The sequence below is a fragment of the Alligator sinensis genome, unplaced genomic scaffold (assembly GCF_000455745.1).
Source record: "Alligator sinensis unplaced genomic scaffold, ASM45574v1 scaffold171_1, whole genome shotgun sequence".
Taxonomy (NCBI): Eukaryota; Metazoa; Chordata; order Crocodylia; family Alligatoridae; genus Alligator; species Alligator sinensis.
Genome location: NW_005842552.1, coordinates 547,461 through 569,815, shown reverse-complemented (window position 1 = coordinate 569,815; position 22,355 = coordinate 547,461). Strand labels below are relative to the sequence as shown.

The following is a 22,355-nucleotide window of genomic DNA, read 5'->3' as shown; positions in this document are numbered from 1 at the left end:
ACAGAAGCTGCAGCAGCGGCAGCCCCATGCACAAGCTGCACAGTGGCTAAGATGGAACCTGGATGAAAGTATTTAGTGGGCTGTATTTGCCTGCCTCTGCTGTAAAGGGTTCTCAACTGGGGACCCATGGCTCCCTGGGGCTCTGAGAAACCAAAGGTCCTCAGGCGTGGATGTTGCTGGGGCTGTCACCAACAGTTGGAACTGCCCCATGTACCTTGGACACAGCCAGACCAGGAAAGGCTGCAGCATGAGCCCACATTCCTGCCTGTACTAGGGTTACTGATAAACCTAATGCAGGCAGGAATCCCCAGTCTTGCTGCAGTCATTCCCAGTCTGACCTCACACCACATCCCCCAGAAACAGAGGCACCCAAGGCAGGTGAAACTGTCCTGCCTGCCCTCCGCTTCAAGGAGGGGTGTGGAGAATGGGGGAGAGGTCAGTGGACTGGGAAGGTTGTGTACTCCTGTGTTGGCCTGGGGATGGCTCCCAGGATCTCCCTCTGCTCCCTCCCCCCCCCCCCCCCCCCCAAGCTGTTCCCTGCATTGCCTGGCTTTCAGGGGCAGGATGTGCAGCAGAGCAGCGGCAGCTGGAGAAAGAAGGGTAGTATGTCTCTGAAGAATGATCTAGGGGCATGGGGCGTGGGAGCCAGTTTTAAGCCCTGAGTGCTGCAGCCCTGGCCAGTGCCAAGCACAGGAAGAAACAGCCTGTGGCGTGATCACAGCTGGGCTCTTGAAAGGTGGCCGCCTCTCATAAATTTCTAGAGCTTTCATAGATTTCTAGAGTTGGAAGTGACCTGGTAGATCATCGGGTCTGACCCCATTTTGATTTAATCAAAGCCTGTGATGGGATTGAGGGCTCCTAAGGGGAGGAGTTCCTAGGATACAAGGCAGCTCCAGAAGACCTACTACTGAGCATCCTTTTCTCTTCTCTCTGCATTGTCTAACTATTTCAGAAATGCAGCTGAAAACTATGGCTGGTATCACCTGGAGGAGAGAGAGTGCGTGTAGCGCAGGGAGGCAAGGTAGTTTGCACATTGTCACCAGTGATGTAAAAAATAGTGAAGCCAGGCAGGACCGTCCCTACTTGCGGACATGGGGCCCTGATCTTCAGAAAGTAGAAGCTCAGCATTTCTGAAAATCGGGTTTCTCTTGTAAAGTGTCTCAGCCAAACCCCACAAAAACTGGAGCAGCTAGAACAGTGGTGCCCAACCTTCTGGCCATGAGTTGGGTGAGTGGTGCAGGGCTGGTCCACGGGCAGGGTCGGTCTGTGTGATGGATCTAATGTGGAGTCAGTCCATAAGGCTACCCTGAACACCAGCCTGAGCCTGTGCGCCAGATCCGACACTTAACCCCCATGTGCCAGATCACATGACCCTATGTGGTCTGGCCCGCAGGGTTTCCTATGTGGCTCTAGGGGCATTAACTGCCTCTGGGAGCAATTAACACTACCACTGCTCTCCCCCTGATAAATTCCCAGACCTGTTGGGAACCCCATGGGTCAGATGTGATCTGCAGGTCAGGGATGCTGTACTTCTAGCCTACAATACTGATTCTCAATTGTAGCTCTCCTGGGCTTCATGCATCAAGGGTTGTGCGTGGGGCACGTCTCCCTTGCATGGCTCCTTCTGCTCACATTCACAAATGGTGCTGCTAGATTCAGAGAAGCGATGGAGAAGTGCCTTGAGTCTCAAATGGTTGAGAAACATTGCTATAAAGCTCCATACCGGGATACTCAAATTGCATAGCACTATATGCCAAATCCACTTGAAGGTGGAAAACGTTGACCTGCCAGTGTGTGTGGAGATCTAGTCTGCTGAGGGGAGTGATGCACATGTATTTAATTGTTAGACCTGCTTAAGAGTGAATTTTTAAACCTGAGCTGATGAAAACAGAGTTGTAATGGTTAACTTCAAACATATTACAATGATCTGGCATGCTAAAGGTTTGTTATAACATTTCAACTGTTTTTATTCAGTGGCAAGGCTTTAAAACACAAGTCCATTTTTATATAAGCTTTGTGAAGGGATGATTTTTTTTTTTTTTAAGAAGGTAGGCTTTGAAGGAATTTAAGCATTTTTAAAACATAGGAATTCTTTTATTGTAATAAACTTAATTGCTTTAGAACTAGGTAAATGGACAAGAAATATTTCTATAGGGCTTTTAAGGTTTGCCACCTACTGTACCTGTGGAAGTTCACAGACGTGTCAAATTATGGGCTGGGTCTCTAGAGAAGGTGCTGATGCAAAGGTGCATACATGTAATTTTACTCATTGAGTGTATTTTTAATGTAAGGTGAGAATGTGCTGTTGGACCAAAACTTTTCCTCTAAATTGAGAGAGTTTCTCCCTCCAGGACTTGGCAAGATAGTAGGTAAACTAAGTGCCTGATCTGTAAGGTGTACGTTGTTTTATTCCACTTTGGCAAGTCTGTGCTAGGGACTCCTTTCTGTTGCTTTGCAGTTTTTGAGCATTAGCTTTATTAGATCTCTAGGAAAAAGTCTCTAAAAAAACAAAAGACCAGTGTTAAAAGGTGTTCATTGTTTGGATTCCTCATAGCCTGTCCTTGCATGTGGGTCTCTGGCGATATTAGGACACATCCTTGTCCCTACTACAAATGGGGTGAATTCAAGCTAACCTCTACCCCCTTAGTCCAGGTAAAAGTTCTGAACAGGGAATGTAGGGAAGAGTACTAAAGAGATGTCTGCAAGGACATGGGGAAAGTGAATCTGGGGTTTCTTTCTTGTGTGCTGGAGAGAAAAGAACCTGTGCCCAAGACATTAAAGGAAGTATGTATGGGAAGATGGGCTCTGCACCAGGTGCTACATATAGTGGGGTCAGCCTGCGGTTGGAGTTCTGTGTGTTTTGCCTCCATTGGAAATCTCTGCATCAGTTTATGAGGTTGGATAGCACGTGACATTGAAATTCTCCCTTGGATTTTGCAGAAGTCTTTTACTTCCATTAGGAGCAAGGATTGTACTGGTTATAAAGTGATTTAGAGACCTAAACCTACCAGACATTTTTCTTATAATCTTTCTCTTTTTCCCCAATATTTCCTCTCAAACTTCTTTGCACAATATTTTTGTTTAGAAGTAGTAATATCTCTAAAGAACTGTTCTGAGTAGAATTGTTTGATGTGTGATGGAGATGGCAGAAAGGGAAAAAGCAAATTGTCTAGACCCAAAACTGTTGCAAAGAGCTGATTATTCTGACAGAATAGACCCTGCCGGCTGCTTTCTAAGTTTGTTACCTGACTTGGAAATGCTTTTTTCCCATAATAAAGGGAAGGGGAAGGCTCAATATAAAGCAGTATAGTAAGCAGGTTAGTGTCATCTTGGGTAAAGTAGTCTTCAGCATGGCTACTAGGCAGCCTGATGCCTGAATGTTGGGATAGTGTCTTTCTCTTCCCTGCAATCTCTAGGCGACTAATGTCTTTTCATGGCTTCGAAAGGATGGATTGAAGGGAACTGGACACACCAGCTTTCTTGTTTAGTAGAATAGCACAAGCATCTAAATGAACAGCAGATATCTGGGGATCTCTTTCTTTGCAGTGCCAATGCTGCCTTTTTGGGAACAGGCAAGGATTTTGTGGGGAGGGGGTGATATGATCTCTTTTTGGACCTGTTGCATTGTTGGGAGAGATCTCTCCCAGCCTTTCAGGCAAGGGTACTTTTCCTTAGCTCAGGCTTTGCATGCTTCTCTCAGACCTAAGTAGCAAGCAGTTTTTATTTACATGGGGAGCTTCACGCAGTTTTGTCTGCTTAAAGCAGTGATTCTCAGCCAGGGTGCTGTGGCACCCAGCAGTGCCTTGAGATCCTTTCAAGGATACTATGAGGTGCCATACAACATTAGCAAGCAAATATGATTCACCTGATAAATCCAGAGATTTCAAACAGGATTCTGTAGTGTTAAAAACATTCTGCCCTTTTTGTAGTCTTTCATACTTCTTTGTAATAGAAGAATTGCTCTATTATTTTTCTATAGTCAACAAACAAGTGGAAACTAAGTTCTGGCATGTTCCAAGGGAGTACCTTGGGTCTGTCCAAGGATGCCTTGTGAACCACTGGTCTAAAGGAATGGGACAGGGTAGTAAAACAGGAGCAAAGAGACTATATCAGGAGTAGCCAAGAGATGAGAGAAATGCAGTAGAAAAGATAACCTGATTAGTGGAAGAGCAAGGCCAATCAAGGGGGAAAAGGGTTTTTATCACCTGTGGAGTGCAGAGAGCTTAGTAGAGATCATAGGTAGATTGTAATGAGCTTTAAAGTCAGTGTCTGGGCTTAGTCCCTAGTGTCTAACATCCAGTAAGGTTATGAATATTTGTTTCCCACGTCTGTCTTCTGATGGTGTTTTGTAAGTTTCCCTTGAGCACAAGCAATTTGAGGTCACTTCAGTAAATGAAGATCTGGCCAAAAGCAGATATGCTGGTGAGCATGGACCATGTTCTCCTTATGTGTGGCTTTTTTTTGGTAGGTAGATTCTGACACAGCTCCCATCATAGATAAGGGTATGTCTAAAATCTCTTCAGAGATTTCCTAAGGTTCGGAAGGATTGTGGGATTCATTCTTTCGGAAGAAACACTGGTCATTAGCTGCTGCCATACATTCCTCTGTTACTGTCCTTTATTTCCAGAAAAAACAGGTGTGTTGGAAAAGTAAAAATATTGAATTTTGAGCATTTAGTGAGATTCTGAGAATCTGGATGAGGAGGCTGGCTTAGCAGAACCTGACAGCAGTCACCATCTTCAACTACATTTAACAGCACCTTTTGAAAATATCCAGGATTCAGTAGCAACATTAATTTGATCCCGAAGTAGTACCTGACCATGTTAGCATTTCTATGCTGCAACCCTCAGGTGAGGGCTGATATGCCACCTTTTCCCCCTCCCTCATCTCTCTCTCTCTCCCCTCCTGATCCTAAATCAATTGCTTAGCTTGTTGATCAAGATTGTTAAGCAGTCTCTTGCAGGCAGGCACTGGAGGAAAACTTTCCAAGAACAAAATTTCTCCACATTGAATAAACTACTTCTGCAACTTAGAGTAAATTTTTAAGGTAAAACTTCAGCTCCCAAAGGACAGCGTTCTGGATGGAAATGCTTCGATTCTCTTGCAGAAGTAAACCATGGTTTTAGCGCCTTAACTGGATCTGATCATTGAAGCCCGCAGATGTTAATAAGATTTCATTATCTAAGTTGCTCCTAAATTCGGATCGTTATATACAAAAAGATTTTAAAAATCCTCTAAGTCTCTATATGAGTATGTAGCAGTAGGCATTGCAATCTTAATTTGTAAGGACTTAGTTGATTTGCCCATACCTGGAAAATGATTATTGATGTTAGTTGGCTCAAGATGGTCAGAGCCATCACAAGAGTCAGGCTGTAGACTTGCATGTTCCTCTCTGTGGAAAAGTTTCATTTTATTGAACTGAAGTGTAAATGGTCTAGGGTTATGGATTCAAAAACCTTTTAGCACTTGTTTTTAAGCTCTTCTTGCCCTGGTAATACAGGTTAGCCTGTGTTGTACATTAGTTTTTAGTGCATCATTACCTGGCCTTTTGGAGAGTTTGAGTGGCCTCCACATTACTGCCTAGTCTGCAACTAGTCGTTTGCTACAGTCCAATCATAAAAACACAGTAAAAGAGCTGGGAAGGACCTTAGAAGGTCATTTGGTCCAACTGCTCCATGTTTATCCCGGTCTAAACGATATCAGACAAATGTGACTAGCTGATTGCTCTTCTGCTTTCTCTCATAATTTTCCATATTTCTTCTTATCTTCCTAGACCTTTATGCAGGTCACCTTTCTCTTTGTTTACATGTAGACTTTTGTTTCCATCTGCCATTGAACCCATTTTTAAAGCCCTTCTTGCTAGATTAGGGTATTAGAGAAAAGTAGACTAAGGACTTCGAGTAGTGCTTCTCAATCTTCTTCAGACTCGAGGCACCCCTTGGAAAATAGCCCCTCTTAGTTTTCGCTCTATCTTTCCATAATCTGAAGGGGGGGGGAAGCAGCAATTTTCTGTTGCAAAGAACTTGGAAGACCAAAACAGGTCAGAATGGTTTTTAACACTATGGATTCCTATTTGATATCTCTTGGTTTATCTTGTGGAGCATGTTTGCACTCCTACAATACCCTAGAAAGGATCTCAAAGAGGAACCCTGGTTGAGAGTCACTGACTGAGGCAGTTATGAAATTTTAAAGAATAGGAATGGACAAAAAGAGCCAAATACCTCTATCCAGTTCCCAGTGAACAAAACAAAATTGGTTTGCATGGGGTACTGAAACCTTATTAGGGTAACTTCTTTTTTTTTTTTTTTTTATCCTGGCTTGATTTTAGATTTGAACTGGAACTTTTATTTGAGATACTATATCCCACTACTTGACGCCCTCCACACCCCATCCTTCCCCCCTCTTTCTCTTCCCCACCCCCAATTCACGTGGAATTTTCTGTTCCTCTTAGTCTTTATTTTAAACATGAGTATTTGTTTTTTGAATAGCAAGTGTCCTTTATTTGGTAACGTTACCTCTTTTGTTACAATTTGTAGAGTTTGTATTTAGTATACTTAACCACTTCAGGAATTGCTTGTGAAGAATATTTGCAATATTATGTAAACTTCAGTAAATAACTTAGGAAAGTTGTCATAGTACCACATTATCAGCTTTTAAATTGAAGATGTTTAGGTTGCTCTTTTAACTCCTTTTCAGTGAAAATATTCACTATGGAAATTTTTGTATTTCAGTTTTTAAATTTAGAAGTTTTAAATATGGAATTTTTAGGTCTTGGGGGGGGGGGGGGGGGGGAGGTTTCCCCCTGTGTAAACTTTTGTATATAGTATGTATGTAGTCATGCAGTATTGGATTGTAGAGCTGGGGAAATGAAGCCTAATATTCATTTTTCATTGCCTGAGGCTGTAGGTGCAGAGCAAATCCACAGCCACTTGTGCTGCTCATGGAAGCGATTGTCAGCAATGGAAATTTAAGTCTACCTACAGAACAAGCCCAGTGTTGGCAGTTCCTTAACCTTGTGTCATATAACAGTCTTCACGTGAGACTACTTAATGTTTAATGTCTTCGTTCACCCTGGTTGCCACCTGTCATACCACTCCATTTTGAGGGTGGCACTATATCAAGTGTGTGAGAGCTACACAATGAGCTATTTGTTTAATTGTACTGAAAAAAATGAACATGGTATAGAATAACTAATATATCATCATAAATGATCACGGGTGAACTCTAGGCTTATTTAGTAACAGATACCCAGTCTAGGTTTTGTACTAAAATGTCCTATTTTCAACTCTGGAAGAGGGCAACAGCTGGTGGGTGAGCTTGGTACATAAGTAAAATAAAATTATATTAAAGAATACATGTGTGTTAGGAGTGAGGGGTTCCTTAGTCATTTTACAGCTAACAAACTGAGCAGGTTGCTTTGCCATCTTAAAAAATTTGCTCAACGTCCTATTCCAATATTTTAGGTACAGGATTTATGCAGATTTTGCCATTTTTTTGTAAGAGCAAAAAGGAACTAGAGCCTGTCATTAAGATGGATTTGTTGGTTGTCATTGTATGGGTGTGGTGTGTTTTGCTGCCTTGAAAAATAAGCCATTTCCTATAGATTATGCTCCAGGTTTTTAATATTTCCTTTCGTTGTTTTTATTTATTTTTTAAACCTGATGAGCTTTACAAGGCAAGAAAAAAATAAGTTTGCTGGCAGTCCTTCAGGATTGAATAACCTTAAGGATTTTTATAGTAAAGATTGTCTGATTTAAAAGAAAAGTAGAAGTTATTCTATATTGTGGGGGATGTTTCCATGTAATCACAGAAAACTAGATTTGGAAAGAATCTCAGGAGGTCAGCCAGTCCAGTGCCCCTGTGCAAGGCAGGAACTTCCCCATCTAAACTGTGTGTGTACGTCTTTAACCTTCACTTAACTTTCTGTGATAGATATCCAACAAACCTCAAGGTAAATCTATCCTGGTACTTACCCAGTTACCAAAACCTTAAGGATTTTTATAGGTTGTTGTTATAAAAGGGGATAGTGAACAACTGATGTATGCCCACATGAGATGGAACAAGTTTTAAGGGGCTGAAATTGTACTTGAAGACTGCCCCCATTTTATCCTCTTCTCCAGACTAAATAGTTCCAGTTCCTCCAACCTTTCTCCATATGGCATATTTCTCTACACCTTTAATTGTATTTGCTGCCTCCCTTTGCACTGTCTTCAGTTCATCCATATTTTTCTTCAAGTGCAGTGCCCAAAACTGAACACACGACTCTACGTGAGGCCTCCCCAGTGCTGCGAGGAATGGAAGAATTGCTTCCCAGGACTTGCATACAACACTCCTGTTAACTAAGCCTGATACACTATTAGGTTTTCTGGTTCTGTTTTCTACTGTAGGCTTCTATTTGACTTTCTTTCCACTATAACCCCAAGGTCCTTTCCTATATCATTGCAGTTGTTCCCTGTTTTGTAGCTAGTCTTTCCCCATTTTGTATTGGTGCATTTCATTGTTCCATCTGAAGTGCTGCATATTTTTGCCCTTGTCCTTTCTGAATTTCATCTGATTTGTTTGACCATGTTTCCAACTTATCAAGGTCACTTTGAATCCTAATCCTCCCAAGTGTCTGCTATCCCATCCTGCTATGCAACTAAGTGGCCTCAGTTCCATCCTCTCGGTCACTAATGAAGATATTGAACTGAACTAGCCCCAGGACACACACCCATTGGGAGTCTCTTCCTCTTGATCATATGCAAATAGTGCTGGAACGGACCTCACAAGGTCAACTAGTCCAGCCACCTGCTCAAGGCAGGATCATCCCTGATTAAACTATCCAACCAAGTGTCTGTCTGTCTTGCTCTTGAAAATTCCCAAGGGTGGAGATTCCCCAGTTTCTATAGGTAGCCTGTTCCAGTGCTTGGCCACCCTTGTATAGTTAGAAAGTTCCTACTAGTCTCCAGTCTACATTTCTCCTGCTGCAGCTTGAGGCCATTGCTCCTAGTCCTGACCTCCATGTCCACAGAGAAGTCCGTTTCCACCCTCTGTCATCACCCTCCAAGTATTTGAGGATTGTTATCAAATCCCGCCCCCTTCCCCCCCCCCCCCCCTTTTTTTTTCCCAATTTACAAACCCCCCCCCCCCCCCCCCCCCCCCAGTCTTTTCTTTACCCAATTAAGTAGCCATAGCTCTTTCAGCCTTCCTCCTAAGTCTTGCTTCCCAGGCCCATATTTGTTTTGTTGCTCTACTCTGGTCTCTTTCCAAACTGCCCACATCCTTCCTGAAGCCTGGAGCCCAAAACTAGGCACAGTACCCAGGTAAGACCTCATCAGCGCTGAACAGAAGAGAAGAATCACTTCCCTTAACTTGCAAGAAAGACTGCAGTTAATACAACCCAGGATACTGTTGGCTTTTTTGCAACAAGAGCACACTGACTCATATTCAGCATGTGGTCCACCATGGCCCCTGGGTCTTCCTCTGCAACACTGAAGCTTTCCCCCAGTCTGTATTTGTACATGTAATTATTTTATTCCATGTGCAGAAATTTGCACATGCTCTTGAGCTCTCAAAAGAGGATAGCAAAGGTAATTTTGGAGCCATTGGCTAATTCCTAGGATGCAGTCCTTCTAGCTTTTCTGACTTGGAAGTTTCTAGCTTTTCCAAGTAATCCTTAACATAATCTGGCATTACTCTAGGCCAGTGGTGTTCAACCTTTTTCCCTGGTGGGCTGGATGGGCAGTGCCTGGTCCAACTGTGGGTCAAATGGTGATTTGGAGCTTGGCCCTGCAGGGGGGGAAAAGGGGCCTCACCCAGCCCTGTGAGTTGGGACAGGGGGTGCAGAAGGATGTGACCTGGTGGGAGGAGGGAGTGAAGGTGGCATGGCTCAACCTCACATGGGTTAGGGAGTGTGGCTTGGCCACAACATGGACCAGTGCAGGGGGGGAGAGAAGGAAAGGGGGCTTGACCCAGCCCCACGAGGTAGGAGGAGGCCTGACTCAGCCCGCAGGGGAAAACTTGTGTGGCCAAGCTTCAGAGAGAGAGAGAGGCATGGCCCAACCCTACACTGGCCCTGCCGGGAAAAGTGGGTATGGCCCAGCCCCAACCCGGCCCTACTTGGCACGTGGGGCTTGGGGTTTGGGAATTTGGCAGGGTGGGGGGGTGGCCATATTAATGGCCACTGCTCTTCCACCACCAAATTTCCCAACTTGTGGGCCAACTATGGGCCTCCTGTTTGTCTCCTTCCCTATCTTTTCTTTCAAATGCACTCATCATCTGATAGCTGCCCCTATTTGTGAAAACTGAAGTAAAGTAAGTATTAAATACTTCAGCCTTCTCCGATTCATCCATAATTAGGTTGCCCTCTACATTCAGGGACCTATGGTTTCTCTGGTCTTCGTCCTTTCTTCTGACATACTTGCAGAATCCCGTTTTTCTTGCCTATTTATGTTCCTTGCTAGCTGCATCTGTGTGCCTTGACCTTCCTAAGTTTGTTCCTTTGTGCCTAGGGGATGTGCTTAAACTCTTCCCTAGTACAGAGTTTCCACTTCTTATAGGATTTCATTTTGCGTTTCAGCTCATTGAAAAGATTTCCATCTAGCCAGGGTGATCTCTTGCACTTTCCCAATCTTCTGTTGCCTTGATACCTCCTCCCAGTTGGACATTGAGCCAACTAGTCATGCACTTAGCTTAGCATAGTGCCAGCTAGATTTACTTCCTTAGCTTGCTCATGAAAATCTCATGAGTGATTGTCCAAAATCTTGCTAAAATTGCAGTGTACTGGAGAAAATGTATATGAAATGTACATTGTATTATACTCTTCCCACCACTTGATGAAGCCCGTTGCATAGACATAGAAGGTTATTACATGGATTAAGCTTGACTTTCTCTTTACAACTCATATTGGCTGATCTTTATCACTTCATCTTCCATGTGCTTAAAAATTGCAGTATCTTTTGATGGTGTGCTCTGGTATCTTTCTAGGTATCAAAGTTAAATTTAGATAAAGTTAGCATTTGTGCGATATCAAGCTTGTAATATTAAAGTGTGGGGGGTTTTTTGTTTTTGTTTTTAAATAGGTGAAGATCTGCTAATAGAGAGAGTGGCGCATGCTGGTATGATCAATCCAGAAGATCGATGGACGACAGTACATTTTAATGGTCCCGTCGCCCATTTTGAAGTACAGATAAGAGTGAAATGCGATGAAAATTATTACAGTGCACTATGCAATAAATTTTGTGGACCTCGTGATGACTTTGTTGGTCACTACACATGTGACCAAAATGGAAACAAAGCCTGCATGGAAGGTTGGATGGGAGAAGAGTGTAAGCAAGGTAATGGATTTTTTTTTTTTGTGTGTTGCAACTAGAAGACCTGTTGCTCAGGGGCTGTTTGGTGCCCCAAATTAATCCTGCTGCACAGTACAGGACCAAGTGAAAAATGCTTAGTTATTTTTGATATGTCTTAGTGTCTTGCCCCAAAGGAATGCTTAGAATTTGTGTGCGTTTTTCAAACAGGGGTAGGCAACCTCTTTCTGACTGCAAGCCAAAATGATTCACCCTAAGTCAAAGGCAGGCAGGGTTGGTGGATGCTAGGACCTGGCCACCACTGGGGCTTTTCTTTATGGCAGCATGGGGAGAACACCTGCAGCCAGGCCCCCTGCTGCCAAAGCACCAGGTTCACGAGACAGATGTAATGGTGCTGTAGGTCATGAGCCATAAATTGTTGACCCCTGCTGTAGAGCATGCACAAGCCTACCAAACTAAGCAGCTTTCAGTTTAACTACTAGTATTTAATGCTGTTCAAGGAGGTTCCTTTCAGAGTTCAAAGTGTTTTAAAAGTTTACTGTTTAAAGTTTTTAAAATACAGATTTTCTCCTTTAAAGGAGAAAGCCATAGAAATTGTGGGTTTCCCTGTGTAGGCTAGCAGTCTTCCAGCCTGCAGGGAGCTTCTTGGGGCTAAAGGGAGCGGGGGAAGGGTGATTGGAAGCCGGGGACATGTGTTTGCATATGCACCTGTACGTGGCTGGCGTACAGCTAGGTAGTGTGGTGGGAGCAGCCCTGGCAGCAGGATGCAGGTAAGGCTGTGGGGGGGATTGGAGGGCCAGGGGTTGGGGACTGTTGGGGGGGGGGGGGGTGTTAAGTGCCTCCCAGCGCTTGAAAGAGGTATCCAGGCACTGGGGCTGTGGCAGGGGCAGGAGGGAGGTACCTGCCTCTCCAGTAGGGGAATGAGGTGGGGGGACCCTTTGGGGGCCGTGGGGAACTGCATGGCCAAGCTGGTGGCTCCGGGGCTGGTGCTTGTGCTCGCAGGCACCAGGCGATGCTAACCGGGAGGGTGGGGAGGGGAAGTCAGGCAGCTTGGTGTGACACAGGAGCCCCAGCCCAGGTTGGTGGGTACCACAGGCCTTCCCTCCTTCTCCGTCCAGCTCACGCCGGGGCCAGACTCACTATGTTGCTGCCTGTACAAATTGCAGCTGCTGTGCTCCAGCCCAGTTTAGACAGAGGCAGCTGAGGGCTGGACAGGGGGTTGCAGGTTGGGAGAGGGGCACCAGCAGGGTTGGGACAGCTGTGGCACAGGAGTAAGAAGTACCAGGGGAGGTGGGGGGTTGCAGGTCAGGGGTGAGGGGCACCAGCATATCGGAGCTGCTCAGTGCCACAAAACGGGGGAAGGCAGCCACAGCTGGACCTGCATCCTAGTGATGGGGGGGAACTCTGATTTTCCCATGATTTGAGAGCGGGGGGGAACCAAAATCAAACCCCAAGATGTATAGATATTTAGAATTTTATTTTATTATAATAACTGAGGCACCTGGTAGGCTTCCAAATTTGCTTTAAAATTGTGAATGTTAATAAAAAGTTAAACTGAGATATAGATATAATCTCGTTTCATTTTAATTGTGGGGGAAAAAAGTGGACTTGGGGTTTTAAATTGGAGAATTAGGAATTTTTATCAAAGTATTTGCAGTTTTTAAATGGAGAAAGCCTGGACCCCGACTGATAATCTTCAAGCTTCAGCCTTGGCATTTTGCCTCGTGTATTTTACTCATTGAAAGACAGTTGACATTTGCATGAGATTCTTTTTAACATAAGACAAAAGTGCTTATAACAAAGGTCACATGATGAGACGAAGCATGAATTTAGACGCATCTTTGTTGAACTTTAAAGATTTTAAGATGCAGCAGTTTTTCTAGTAATGTGGAGGAGAGTTAGGGATTTAATTTTAGTGTGTGACCAGTTTCAAAAGTGGCTACACTCCTGTAGAAATCAAATTTAGTATAAGAATGTCATGAGTGTTTTAGCGCTTCATTCAGCCTCAGACTACCTCAGGTTTATATATTTATTTATATGGGGGGGGGGAGACCAACCTTGTATTAGGAATGTGCAATGAATAATTACCCCATTCTTAAACTGCTGTAATTGCTAGACTGGCTGTTTGTGTTGCTATACTACCTGACATCTAACTGCCCGTACCAACTGAAGCCTAAACCTTTTTTTCTATTTACAGCTGTATGTAAACAAGGATGTAATTTGCTCCATGGGGGTTGCAGTGCCCCTGGGGAATGCAAGTAAGTATGTGTGTTTAGATTTTTTTGTGTGCGCGCGCACGTGCGTGTTGAGGGCAAACCTTTCTAGTGTTTTCCATGTACTCTAATTGTTAAAAATCACTGCTAAAAAAGCAGTCTTAAGACTGTTTAGTGGAGGACTGTGGATGTGGAGTACATTCCATGTGCAAGAAAAAATTATTTGCATTACAGGCCCAGAGTCTCACAAATCTCTTCCTGCTTCTGTGGTTTACATGATTGAAGGGATTTGCAGACAATACAGTTGGGATTAGATGGAGCACTTACAAGAACCCTCACCGTATTTCATTTAAAGATCACCCTTGATAGCTAAAAGTCTATTGGAACCTGTACAAACTAGTATCCCAGATGTGTCTTGCCATCTTTTTTATTTTTCTAGGGTTCCAAAAAACACTTGGTCTTAAGCCTGTGCTACAGGGATTCTGCTGCTCTAACTCTGGCAACAGAACGACAGCAGCAGAGGTCTCGGTATAGATGCAGCTACTTTCTGCTGCCGGAGTTCTACCAACACCTTAGTTGGTAGAAACAAAGCAGCATTTGCCACAAGGAGTGGGAGTCAATAAGTACTCCTGTACATAGAGGTGTACCAATATATTGTCCATATCGTATCGGCACCGATTAAATGGAAATTGGCACGATCAGGAGTTGATTGTTTTTGGGTGGTATAGCCAATACCATCACCGATTTAAATGCTGCGCACAGCCAGGAATGCAGCCTGACAGCTTGGAGAGCAGTGTCTAGCTGGTAAGTCTAGTGGGGAAGAGGTGTGGGGGTGGGGGGCAGATTGAGGCCCCCCCACAGTGAGGGAGGGAGTGGGGCCAGGCCAGGGGCAGGTGCTGCCCAGCTAGGTGTGGGATGGAGCCTCAGGTGGCTCATCCGGGGGCATGGGGGGAGGGGAGGGCAGCTCCCGGCCACTGCACATATACCCCTGGGGAGGCATGAGGAGCACGTGCCCCCAGCATTTGTGCAGGGCGAGGGCAGGCTACCCATTGTGGGCTCAGGGCCAGGGGCTGCACTGGCCTCTTCCTGGGACAGGGGCAGGGGCTGGGCCAGGGCTGCACTGAGGCGGGCAGGAGCAGGGGGGCGGCAGCACTGGGAAGGGGGCCTATGGGAGGACTAGCAAATTTTGGGGTGGCTGTAGCTCAGCCAATAGCACCCCCTCCCAGCACCACCACCTCCCCGACTCAGCCTCTCACCAAGAAGAGGCCAGCACAAGCCCTGCCCCTGAGCCCGCAGTGGGCAGCCCGCCCTCTCCCTGCGCACAGATCTGGTGGGGAGGCATGTTCCCCCATGCTTCCTTGGGGGTATGTGCAGCAGTGGGGAGCCAACACTCCTCCCCCCGCCCCCGCCTGTACCCCCTGGATGAGCTGCCCACAGCTGTGCCCAGTCCCTCTCACATACTGGGGGCCTCGACCTGGCTCCTTCCCACCCATAGACTTACTGTCTGGATGCTTCTCTCCAAGCTGTGGGGCTGCATATTGGCAATCAAATTGGTATATGTGGCTGGTTAATAATTGGCTGTCGGTATTGTCCAAAAAATCTCTTATTGGGGCACCCCTACCTGTACAGAAATTCAGCTCCTGCTAGCAGAGAAGGTTTTAAAAGGAGGCCCAGGCCTCTAACTTGGTAAATGTTGGTCAGTTGAACTGTTCAAGACCCAATGCTTGTGCATGCAATAGAAAATGAGCAGGAAGGTTTGCATACTCAAACCACTGGGCATCCATAAAATAAGTAACTTGCGTGTAGCGTTTCTTTTCATTGCAATTTTTTTTAAGTGTGTATTGAGTCCAATGTCAATTATGTGATTTTTTGCCAACCTACCAGACTTACTGAGCAACCCATTAGACGCACTGTAAATGTCTATATAATATAATACTTTGCATCTTTTGACACCCAAGGAGTATTGGTACAATTAAATTAGTTGCTGTCTTTGGGAATGTAACAGTACAAAACAAGCAGTCTCACTTCAAAAAAGCTTTAAAAATCCCCTAAAAGTGCTTCCCTGACACTGAATGTTTATGTTGTATGTAGAGAACATAATTGTGTTTATCGAACTGGTACAAGAACTTGTTTCTTGGAATTTAACAAGGCTTTTGACGTGGTCTCACAAGCAAGCTAAATATATACAAGTTTAATGAACGGACTGTAAGCTGGATAGACGACTGGCTGGATCATTGGGGTCAACAGGTAGTAATCAATGCCTTGATGTCTAGTTGTCAGCCAGTATCAAGAGGTGCGCCCCAGGGGTTGCTCCTGGGACTAGTTTTGTTCAGTGTCTTCACCAATACCATCTTCCAGGCCATGAAGTGCACCCTCAGCAAGTTTGCAGATGACACCAAGCTCAGCAAAATAGTAGATATGCTGGAGGGGAGGGCTAGGATGCAGAGAGACCTCAACAAATTGGAGGATTAGACCAAAAGTAATCTCATGAGGTTCAATAAGGAGAAGTGCTAAGTCCTGCGCTGAGGAGGGAACAATCCCATGGACTGGTACAGGCTGGGGACTGACTGGCAGCTCTGCAGAAAAGGACCTGGAGGGTAGAATGGACAATAAGCTGAATAAGAGCCAGCAACGTGCTGTTCTTGTAAAGAAAGCTAATGGCATACTGGGCTGTGTTAGGAGTGTTGCCAGCAGATCAAGGGAAGCAATTATTCCCCTCTATTCAGCACTGGTGAGGCCTCATTTGGAGTATTATGGTTCAGTTTTAAGCCCCCCCAGTACAGAAAGGATGTGGACAAATTGGAGAGAGTCCAGTGGAGGGCAGCAAAAATGGTTCGGGGCCTGTGGAACATGACTTATCAGGAGAGGCTGAGGGAACTAGGTTTATTGAGAGGAGATTTGATAGCAGCCTTCAACTACCTGAAGTGGGGTTCGAAAGAGGCTAGAGCTAGACTGTTCTCAGTGGTGGCAGATGACAGAACAAGGAGCAACGGTCTCAAGTTGCAGCAAGGGAAATTTAGGTTAGATATTAGGAAAAACTCTCTCAATAGGAGGGTAGTATAAAATACTGAAACCTAGAGAGATTGTAGGAGTCCCATGGTTGGATGCTTTTAAGATCTGGCTAGATGAAGCCTTGGTTGGGGTGATGTAGTTGGGGATGGTCCTGCTTTGAGCAGGAGGGTAGGGCTAGATGGCTGGTTGGACTAGATGGTTTCCTGCGGTCCCTTCCACCCCTAATTTCTATGATTGTGATTTACCATGAGCTCTTTACATTTTGGTTTGGTTAGATTTTCTACTGGATTAATATAACGTGTCTGCCCTTCTGTGATTTGGGCAAATGGCAGTCAGCTGAGAGAGAGAATTTCATTGTGTGAGAACCTTCAAAGAAAAAACTTAAAATTTTACTTTTGCTGAAATTTGGTTGAGGTAGGCACCTATTTAGAAATGTTGGGATATTCAAGAATACCCCAAGTTCTGTTATGTGCAATAGTGGGATGTGACAAGGCACTGTTGAGAATTGGACAAATATGACAAGGTGCCAAAAAAACCTAGATGATTGCTTTGATTAATGCAAGTCTCTTCATCTTACTGAAAACCATAAATGCTGCCAGGAATGCATCTTGCAGGAAAAAGGCATAAGAAAATAAAATGCAAAAGTTCAAAAGGGACTTTCTGATGGCTTGTGGGAGTCTTAACCTTTTTTTTTTTCTTATGACCTCTAAAGAGGTATCACTGTTGTGAACAAATGTCCCCTTATTGTTAGGAGTCCATATGGCCCTTTAATGTACCACAAGTGAACAACATTTCAGAAAAGTAGTTCTGTGTCATCTGTTAAGGGTTCTAGCTAAAGCTTCTTCCTGCTCCTTTTTTTTAAATTAGAATGCATCCACTTTTAGAGTCTGAGGAGATTTTAAGCAGTGGCTTCCAGTCTGCTAGAAGAGAAGATAGTGGCAGACCACCTACAGTATCTTTTTAAAATACCATAATAGTTTGGAGGGAGGTGATTGCGTGATTCTTGATGGATGAGAGAACATCTGTAGTTTGAAGTGGCATCACCAAGTCATGGCTGGTATGTCTGTAAAAGATTTTTGGATGGATCTGTAAGTAGTATACTGTGTTCTTAAAGCTTCCATTAATGCAGGAAGTTTAAAGATACAATTTTCTAAATATAACTTCTTACTATTGTTAAGTATTGTAAGCCAAAATCGCATTTTGGGGCTTACGGAACCTATTATGCATCTTGTAATACAGATCAGTATATATTTGACTAGATACTTATACAAAATATTGCTAAGAGCATAAGTGCCATTGGTCAGACCAGTGGCCCATCTAGCCCAGTAACGCGTCTTCAACAGTAGCAGTAGTAGATGCTTTAGAAGGGAAGCGTATGAACAATGTATATCTAGAGTGATCTATTCCCTGTCACATCCTCTCTGGCATCCAACACCATTGGTTGGAGATGCTACAGGATACATTCCTGACTACTTATTTTTAATTACACACTTTCAGAACAAACTTCTTGATCTTTCATGCAAGAGGCTGTTTTAGATGTACTTGGGGAAGACTGCAGGAGCCTGGGTCCTGACCAAGGAGGTTTCTTGTATATCCCTGTTGTAGTCTTATGTTAGTTAATAACTTAGAGTAATTCCTTGCATTGGGTATTGCAGAAAAGATGTACCTTAGACTCTTATGTGTTCGGTCAATTTAGCCAATAACTATTTAAATTCATAGATGTGTCTTTGGTAGCGGTGGCAAAATTGCCTTTTTCAATATGCTGGATAATGTCTTTGGTTTTCAGAAATCACATTCATCTTTGTCTGGTTGGCAGTATAGAAAAAGTTTTGAACTGCTTTTAAGCACCTCCAAAGAAGTTTGTTACCTTTGGTCTGATTATTTTACTATTGAGTTCGTTGAGGAAAAAGTAACGATTAGTAACTTGCTCAGGTGAGATGTGATGACAGTTTGGAGAGAGGACACCCAGTGACTCTTGCAGTGACAAAAATCTACTGTCAGGCATGCAGTGTCAGACATTTTGGGTAAAAGCTCTTGGCCTCTAGGCTTTTATTTTGAGGCCGGGGGGGGGAAGGTGCTGGGGGTTGGGTCGTTTTTGTTTTTGTTTTTGTTTTGTTTAACTTTGGGGCTGTTGCAGACTTTCATAAATTTATTATTTTTGCTATAGCATGCAATATAACATATTATGAAATTAAAATGATACATTTGGAACACCAGGGGTAGGTATACATAAAAGTTTGCATTTCTAAGTTAACCCTTTTTGCATATATTGTTTAAAATATATTTTTTTCTGTGTAAGTGTTTTTTTTTTTGTAGCTGGCTTCACATTTATAAAATTTACCTAAGTGTCAGATACCTTTTGGAGATCTTTGAAGTTATACAGGAAAAGATCACTGACACCTTGATATTTCTGCATCCGGACATTTTAGGGAGGCTGGCTATGCCAGTTTATGTAGGACTACTAAAGGTAGCAAAACATCTTTTGACATATTCTGCATCTGTGGTGTCTGCCTCCAGAAAGGCAGACAGAAGATTTTAAATGCTTCCCACTGACTCCACTCATAGCTTATTGCTATCCTGGGTCTCGGACAACAGAAAAACGAAACTTCCAAAAGCGTTGGGGTCAGAGGGCCGTTGCTAAATTGCAAAACAGCTGAAGCTTATCTACTGCAAGATTAGAATCAGTGCCTTATCGACCAGTTTCAGACATCTGTAAGAGTGCCTCAGACTTCTTGGCTGGTTAGGAGGAAATAGTTCAAAACAATTCAAAAGTAGTTTTACACTATTTGTAGTATGCACATAGCATTAGGTTTCAACCAGGAGAATCGCAGGTCTCTTGGTAGAAACCACAAATTTCCAGGTGTTCCCACAGTTTGTCTTGGAACAAAAAGGGCTGTTCCAGGAGAAAAATAACCCACCCAGTAGACATTGCTTCAGAAGAATGAATTTCTGTATACTTCCCTGCTATTTGACTCCTGGACACCATAAAATGGGAAACAAGCCATAATGATGTTTTGCATATAATGTAGAACATTTCTGTGGGTCATTTGTATGGTGCCTTACATTTTTAATATGTGGCCAGGAACAACAGTCAGCTGATTGTTGGCCTGGACTAAAGGTCTTCCCTCACCAGGGACTTTAAACCCTGTGCCTAGCAGCTCTGGCCAGGCTACTGCGCATGGGGTTTTGACAGTTAGCTGAATGTCGGCTTCAGCCCAGATGGTGCCAGGTCTGAAACCTGAGGCTGTCTGGGCTGGTACCAACAATCCACTGTGTTGGCCTTGTGTGAAGCTGTGGCATCTGGCTTTCAACTTGCCAGTGCAGGGGAAGCCTAAGATGATAATCTGCACTGGCAAGTAGTAATGACATGAATGAACTGAGATTTTTCCTGATCCCAAAATCACACCATCTGCCATACACGTGGTAAGGCCTCCTGCACAACTGTTGTGAGGAGATCAGTTCCCACTGCACCATTAAATGAATGTGTGCCAGAGTCCTAATTTATATTCAAGCATTATATTAATTGGAATAGCTTGTCTTGTCCCACCAGGACTCTGCCTGCTCCCCTGCTATACAGTCACTAAAGTGGAGCAGCTACATAGGCACCAGTCACTTTTTTTAGAAAATAGTGCTGTGCAAAATAGTTATAAAAAGCATCCACTCACTCTGGCTGAGCTGCCTTGCAATTATTATTCAAGTAGGAAATGGATGTTTGGAGTCATCTAAGAAGTCCCTGTTGGTGAGTCACCAGAAGTGGAGTACGTGTGGGAAATCACTTCGAATGAAAGGTACATTAACATTGTGTGCCAGCTGCGGTTCTTAGATGTGTCGTCCACGTTTTATTCCACTTCTGATGCATTCATTCCTTGCTGCTCCAGGGACTTGCGACTTCTGGATTCTCTCTTGGGGACTGAAATCAGACCATTCACCTGGTCCATGGCATAAGGGCAGAACAAATCCCAATGGATGCTACTGGCTATGAGAATCCACTCTTGCTCTGCATGGCGCATATGTGCACCAGAAATGGCATATGTATGAGCAGTGCATCTCAAGAAGCCTTTTGCTGTTAGGTAACTTGCTCTCCTTTTCTCAAGTGGTGATTAAAATAAATCTTAAAACACACAATGAGGAGAGTAGCCTTCAAGTGACTCCACATACTCAAATAATAAGATTAAAGCGTCTTTCTAAGTTTCTGAAACGGAATAAGTATCATCCCTGTTTTACAGGTGCTAAAATTGAGGTACCAGGTTCTTAAATGTCTGTGCTGTTCAAGGCAACTCTAGTGATCTATAACTATAATAGTAGTTAAGATTTGAATCCTAGTCTCTTTTCTTTTTATTCTAATAATTAGGCCAAGTTATCTCTTAATATGTAGCAGTTAAACTCTTAAAAGATTAAACAGACTTTCTTATAGCTATTTTAAGTAAATAACTAATACATGGCTATTGTTCTGTCCCATACAACACCTTCCTGTGCACGTCATCAGAAAATTTAGTGGTTCTCTATTTGACTAGACTATTTCCCACCCCCACACACTGAGTGATGCATTTTGTTTCTGTTGTTAGCGTCACTGGTTCTCCTTTGTTTTCCCATCCTGAGTGTTTTGGCTGAAGTTTGTGATTGAAGTTTGTGCAGAAGAACTTCAGTCTTTGTCAGGAAGGCTGTTTAAATAAATCACACATGTAAATAACAAGGCAAAAGTTATGATCTTTGCTGCTCTCTTACAGGATGTGAGGGGTCACCAGGAGGGAGAAAAGTTGTTTTGTTTTAAATACTTGCATTCTCTCTCAAAATTGCATCCTACTGATGTTCTCACTAGGATTTTCATTTTAGGCTCAAGTGCCAGCCTTAGGAAGTGTTAGGTTCCTTCCGCTTTTTTGAAATGCATTGACCAAAAGAGTTGTCATAGCTTTCCTTTCCAGAGCCAAAAAGGCAACTTGCTCTTGGGACGCTGAATTATAAACGTTATAGTGTCACCTGTTAAGCAGGATTCTTTATACCTGTATTAATATGTTGCAGTTTAACCTGACTGTGTAATCAGCAGAAAGTTCCTTAAATCTTTTAATTTTGTTACATTATAAAAATAGACTAGTAAACTTGAGAGGTGAATTTTAAGTAATCTAGATTCAGCCTTACTTTATTTTCTGACCTTAATAAAATTACAAGAAAGCTGAAAATGGCCATCTCCAAATGGAGCAGATCAGCTGTGCTGTGCTGTTATGCACAACCAATGCGCTTCACTGGACAAAACACATATCACCCCTTGTCCCACCCTTGGTTGTGTGGGACAAGGGTCAATAGGATCTTCCCCGCTGATCCAAACCAACAAGTGTGGGTTTGGAGCAGGGGAGAAAAGTGCTTTCTTGCTCCATAAAAATATCAGACATCCAACACAATAAAGCGGCAGGATCTGTTCCTACCTGTTGTTACGCCACTGTTTCGTTTTGGGCTTTTTCCTGTTGTGTGGTGTAGCAAAGAGTAAGGACATCTATTTGCTCAGTGTTTCTACTGTTTAAAAAAAAAAAAAAATTTACAGCAGCACAAATGAGACATCAAAGACATCTGTTTCTACCCTAAGATAGGCCATAGTTCTTAGTGGGGTTGGGAGTTTTTAGTTGTTTTTTGTTTGCTTTGGAAACACTTGCTATCATTGGGGCTTGAAATACCACAGCGTGAACTCGTAGCCAAAGCCAGATCCAAACTTGTCAAAACTCCTTCTGCTCAGTTGTCAGATGTGAAGTCTTTTAAGTGAAATTTAAATTCCAGTAATTCCTCCTGGGGGAGAGAATTGCGCCACTACATCCTGACTTTCACAAATCTTTGTGGTTAGGAGTGAAACCAA

At 43.6% G+C, this 22,355-nt stretch overlaps 1 protein-coding gene across 1 annotated transcript in view; it reads left to right on the top strand.

The window, feature by feature from the left end:
- JAG2 (jagged 2) overlaps nt 1–22,355 on the top strand; it is a 97,823-nt gene that overhangs the window by 40,414 nt on the left and 35,054 nt on the right. The window contains exons 3-4 of the mRNA XM_006032171.3: nt 11,061–11,315; nt 13,486–13,546. Coding sequence (XP_006032233.1) covers nt 11,061–11,315; nt 13,486–13,546 — 316 coding nt within the window. The remainder of the gene's footprint in view (nt 1–11,060; nt 11,316–13,485; nt 13,547–22,355) is intronic.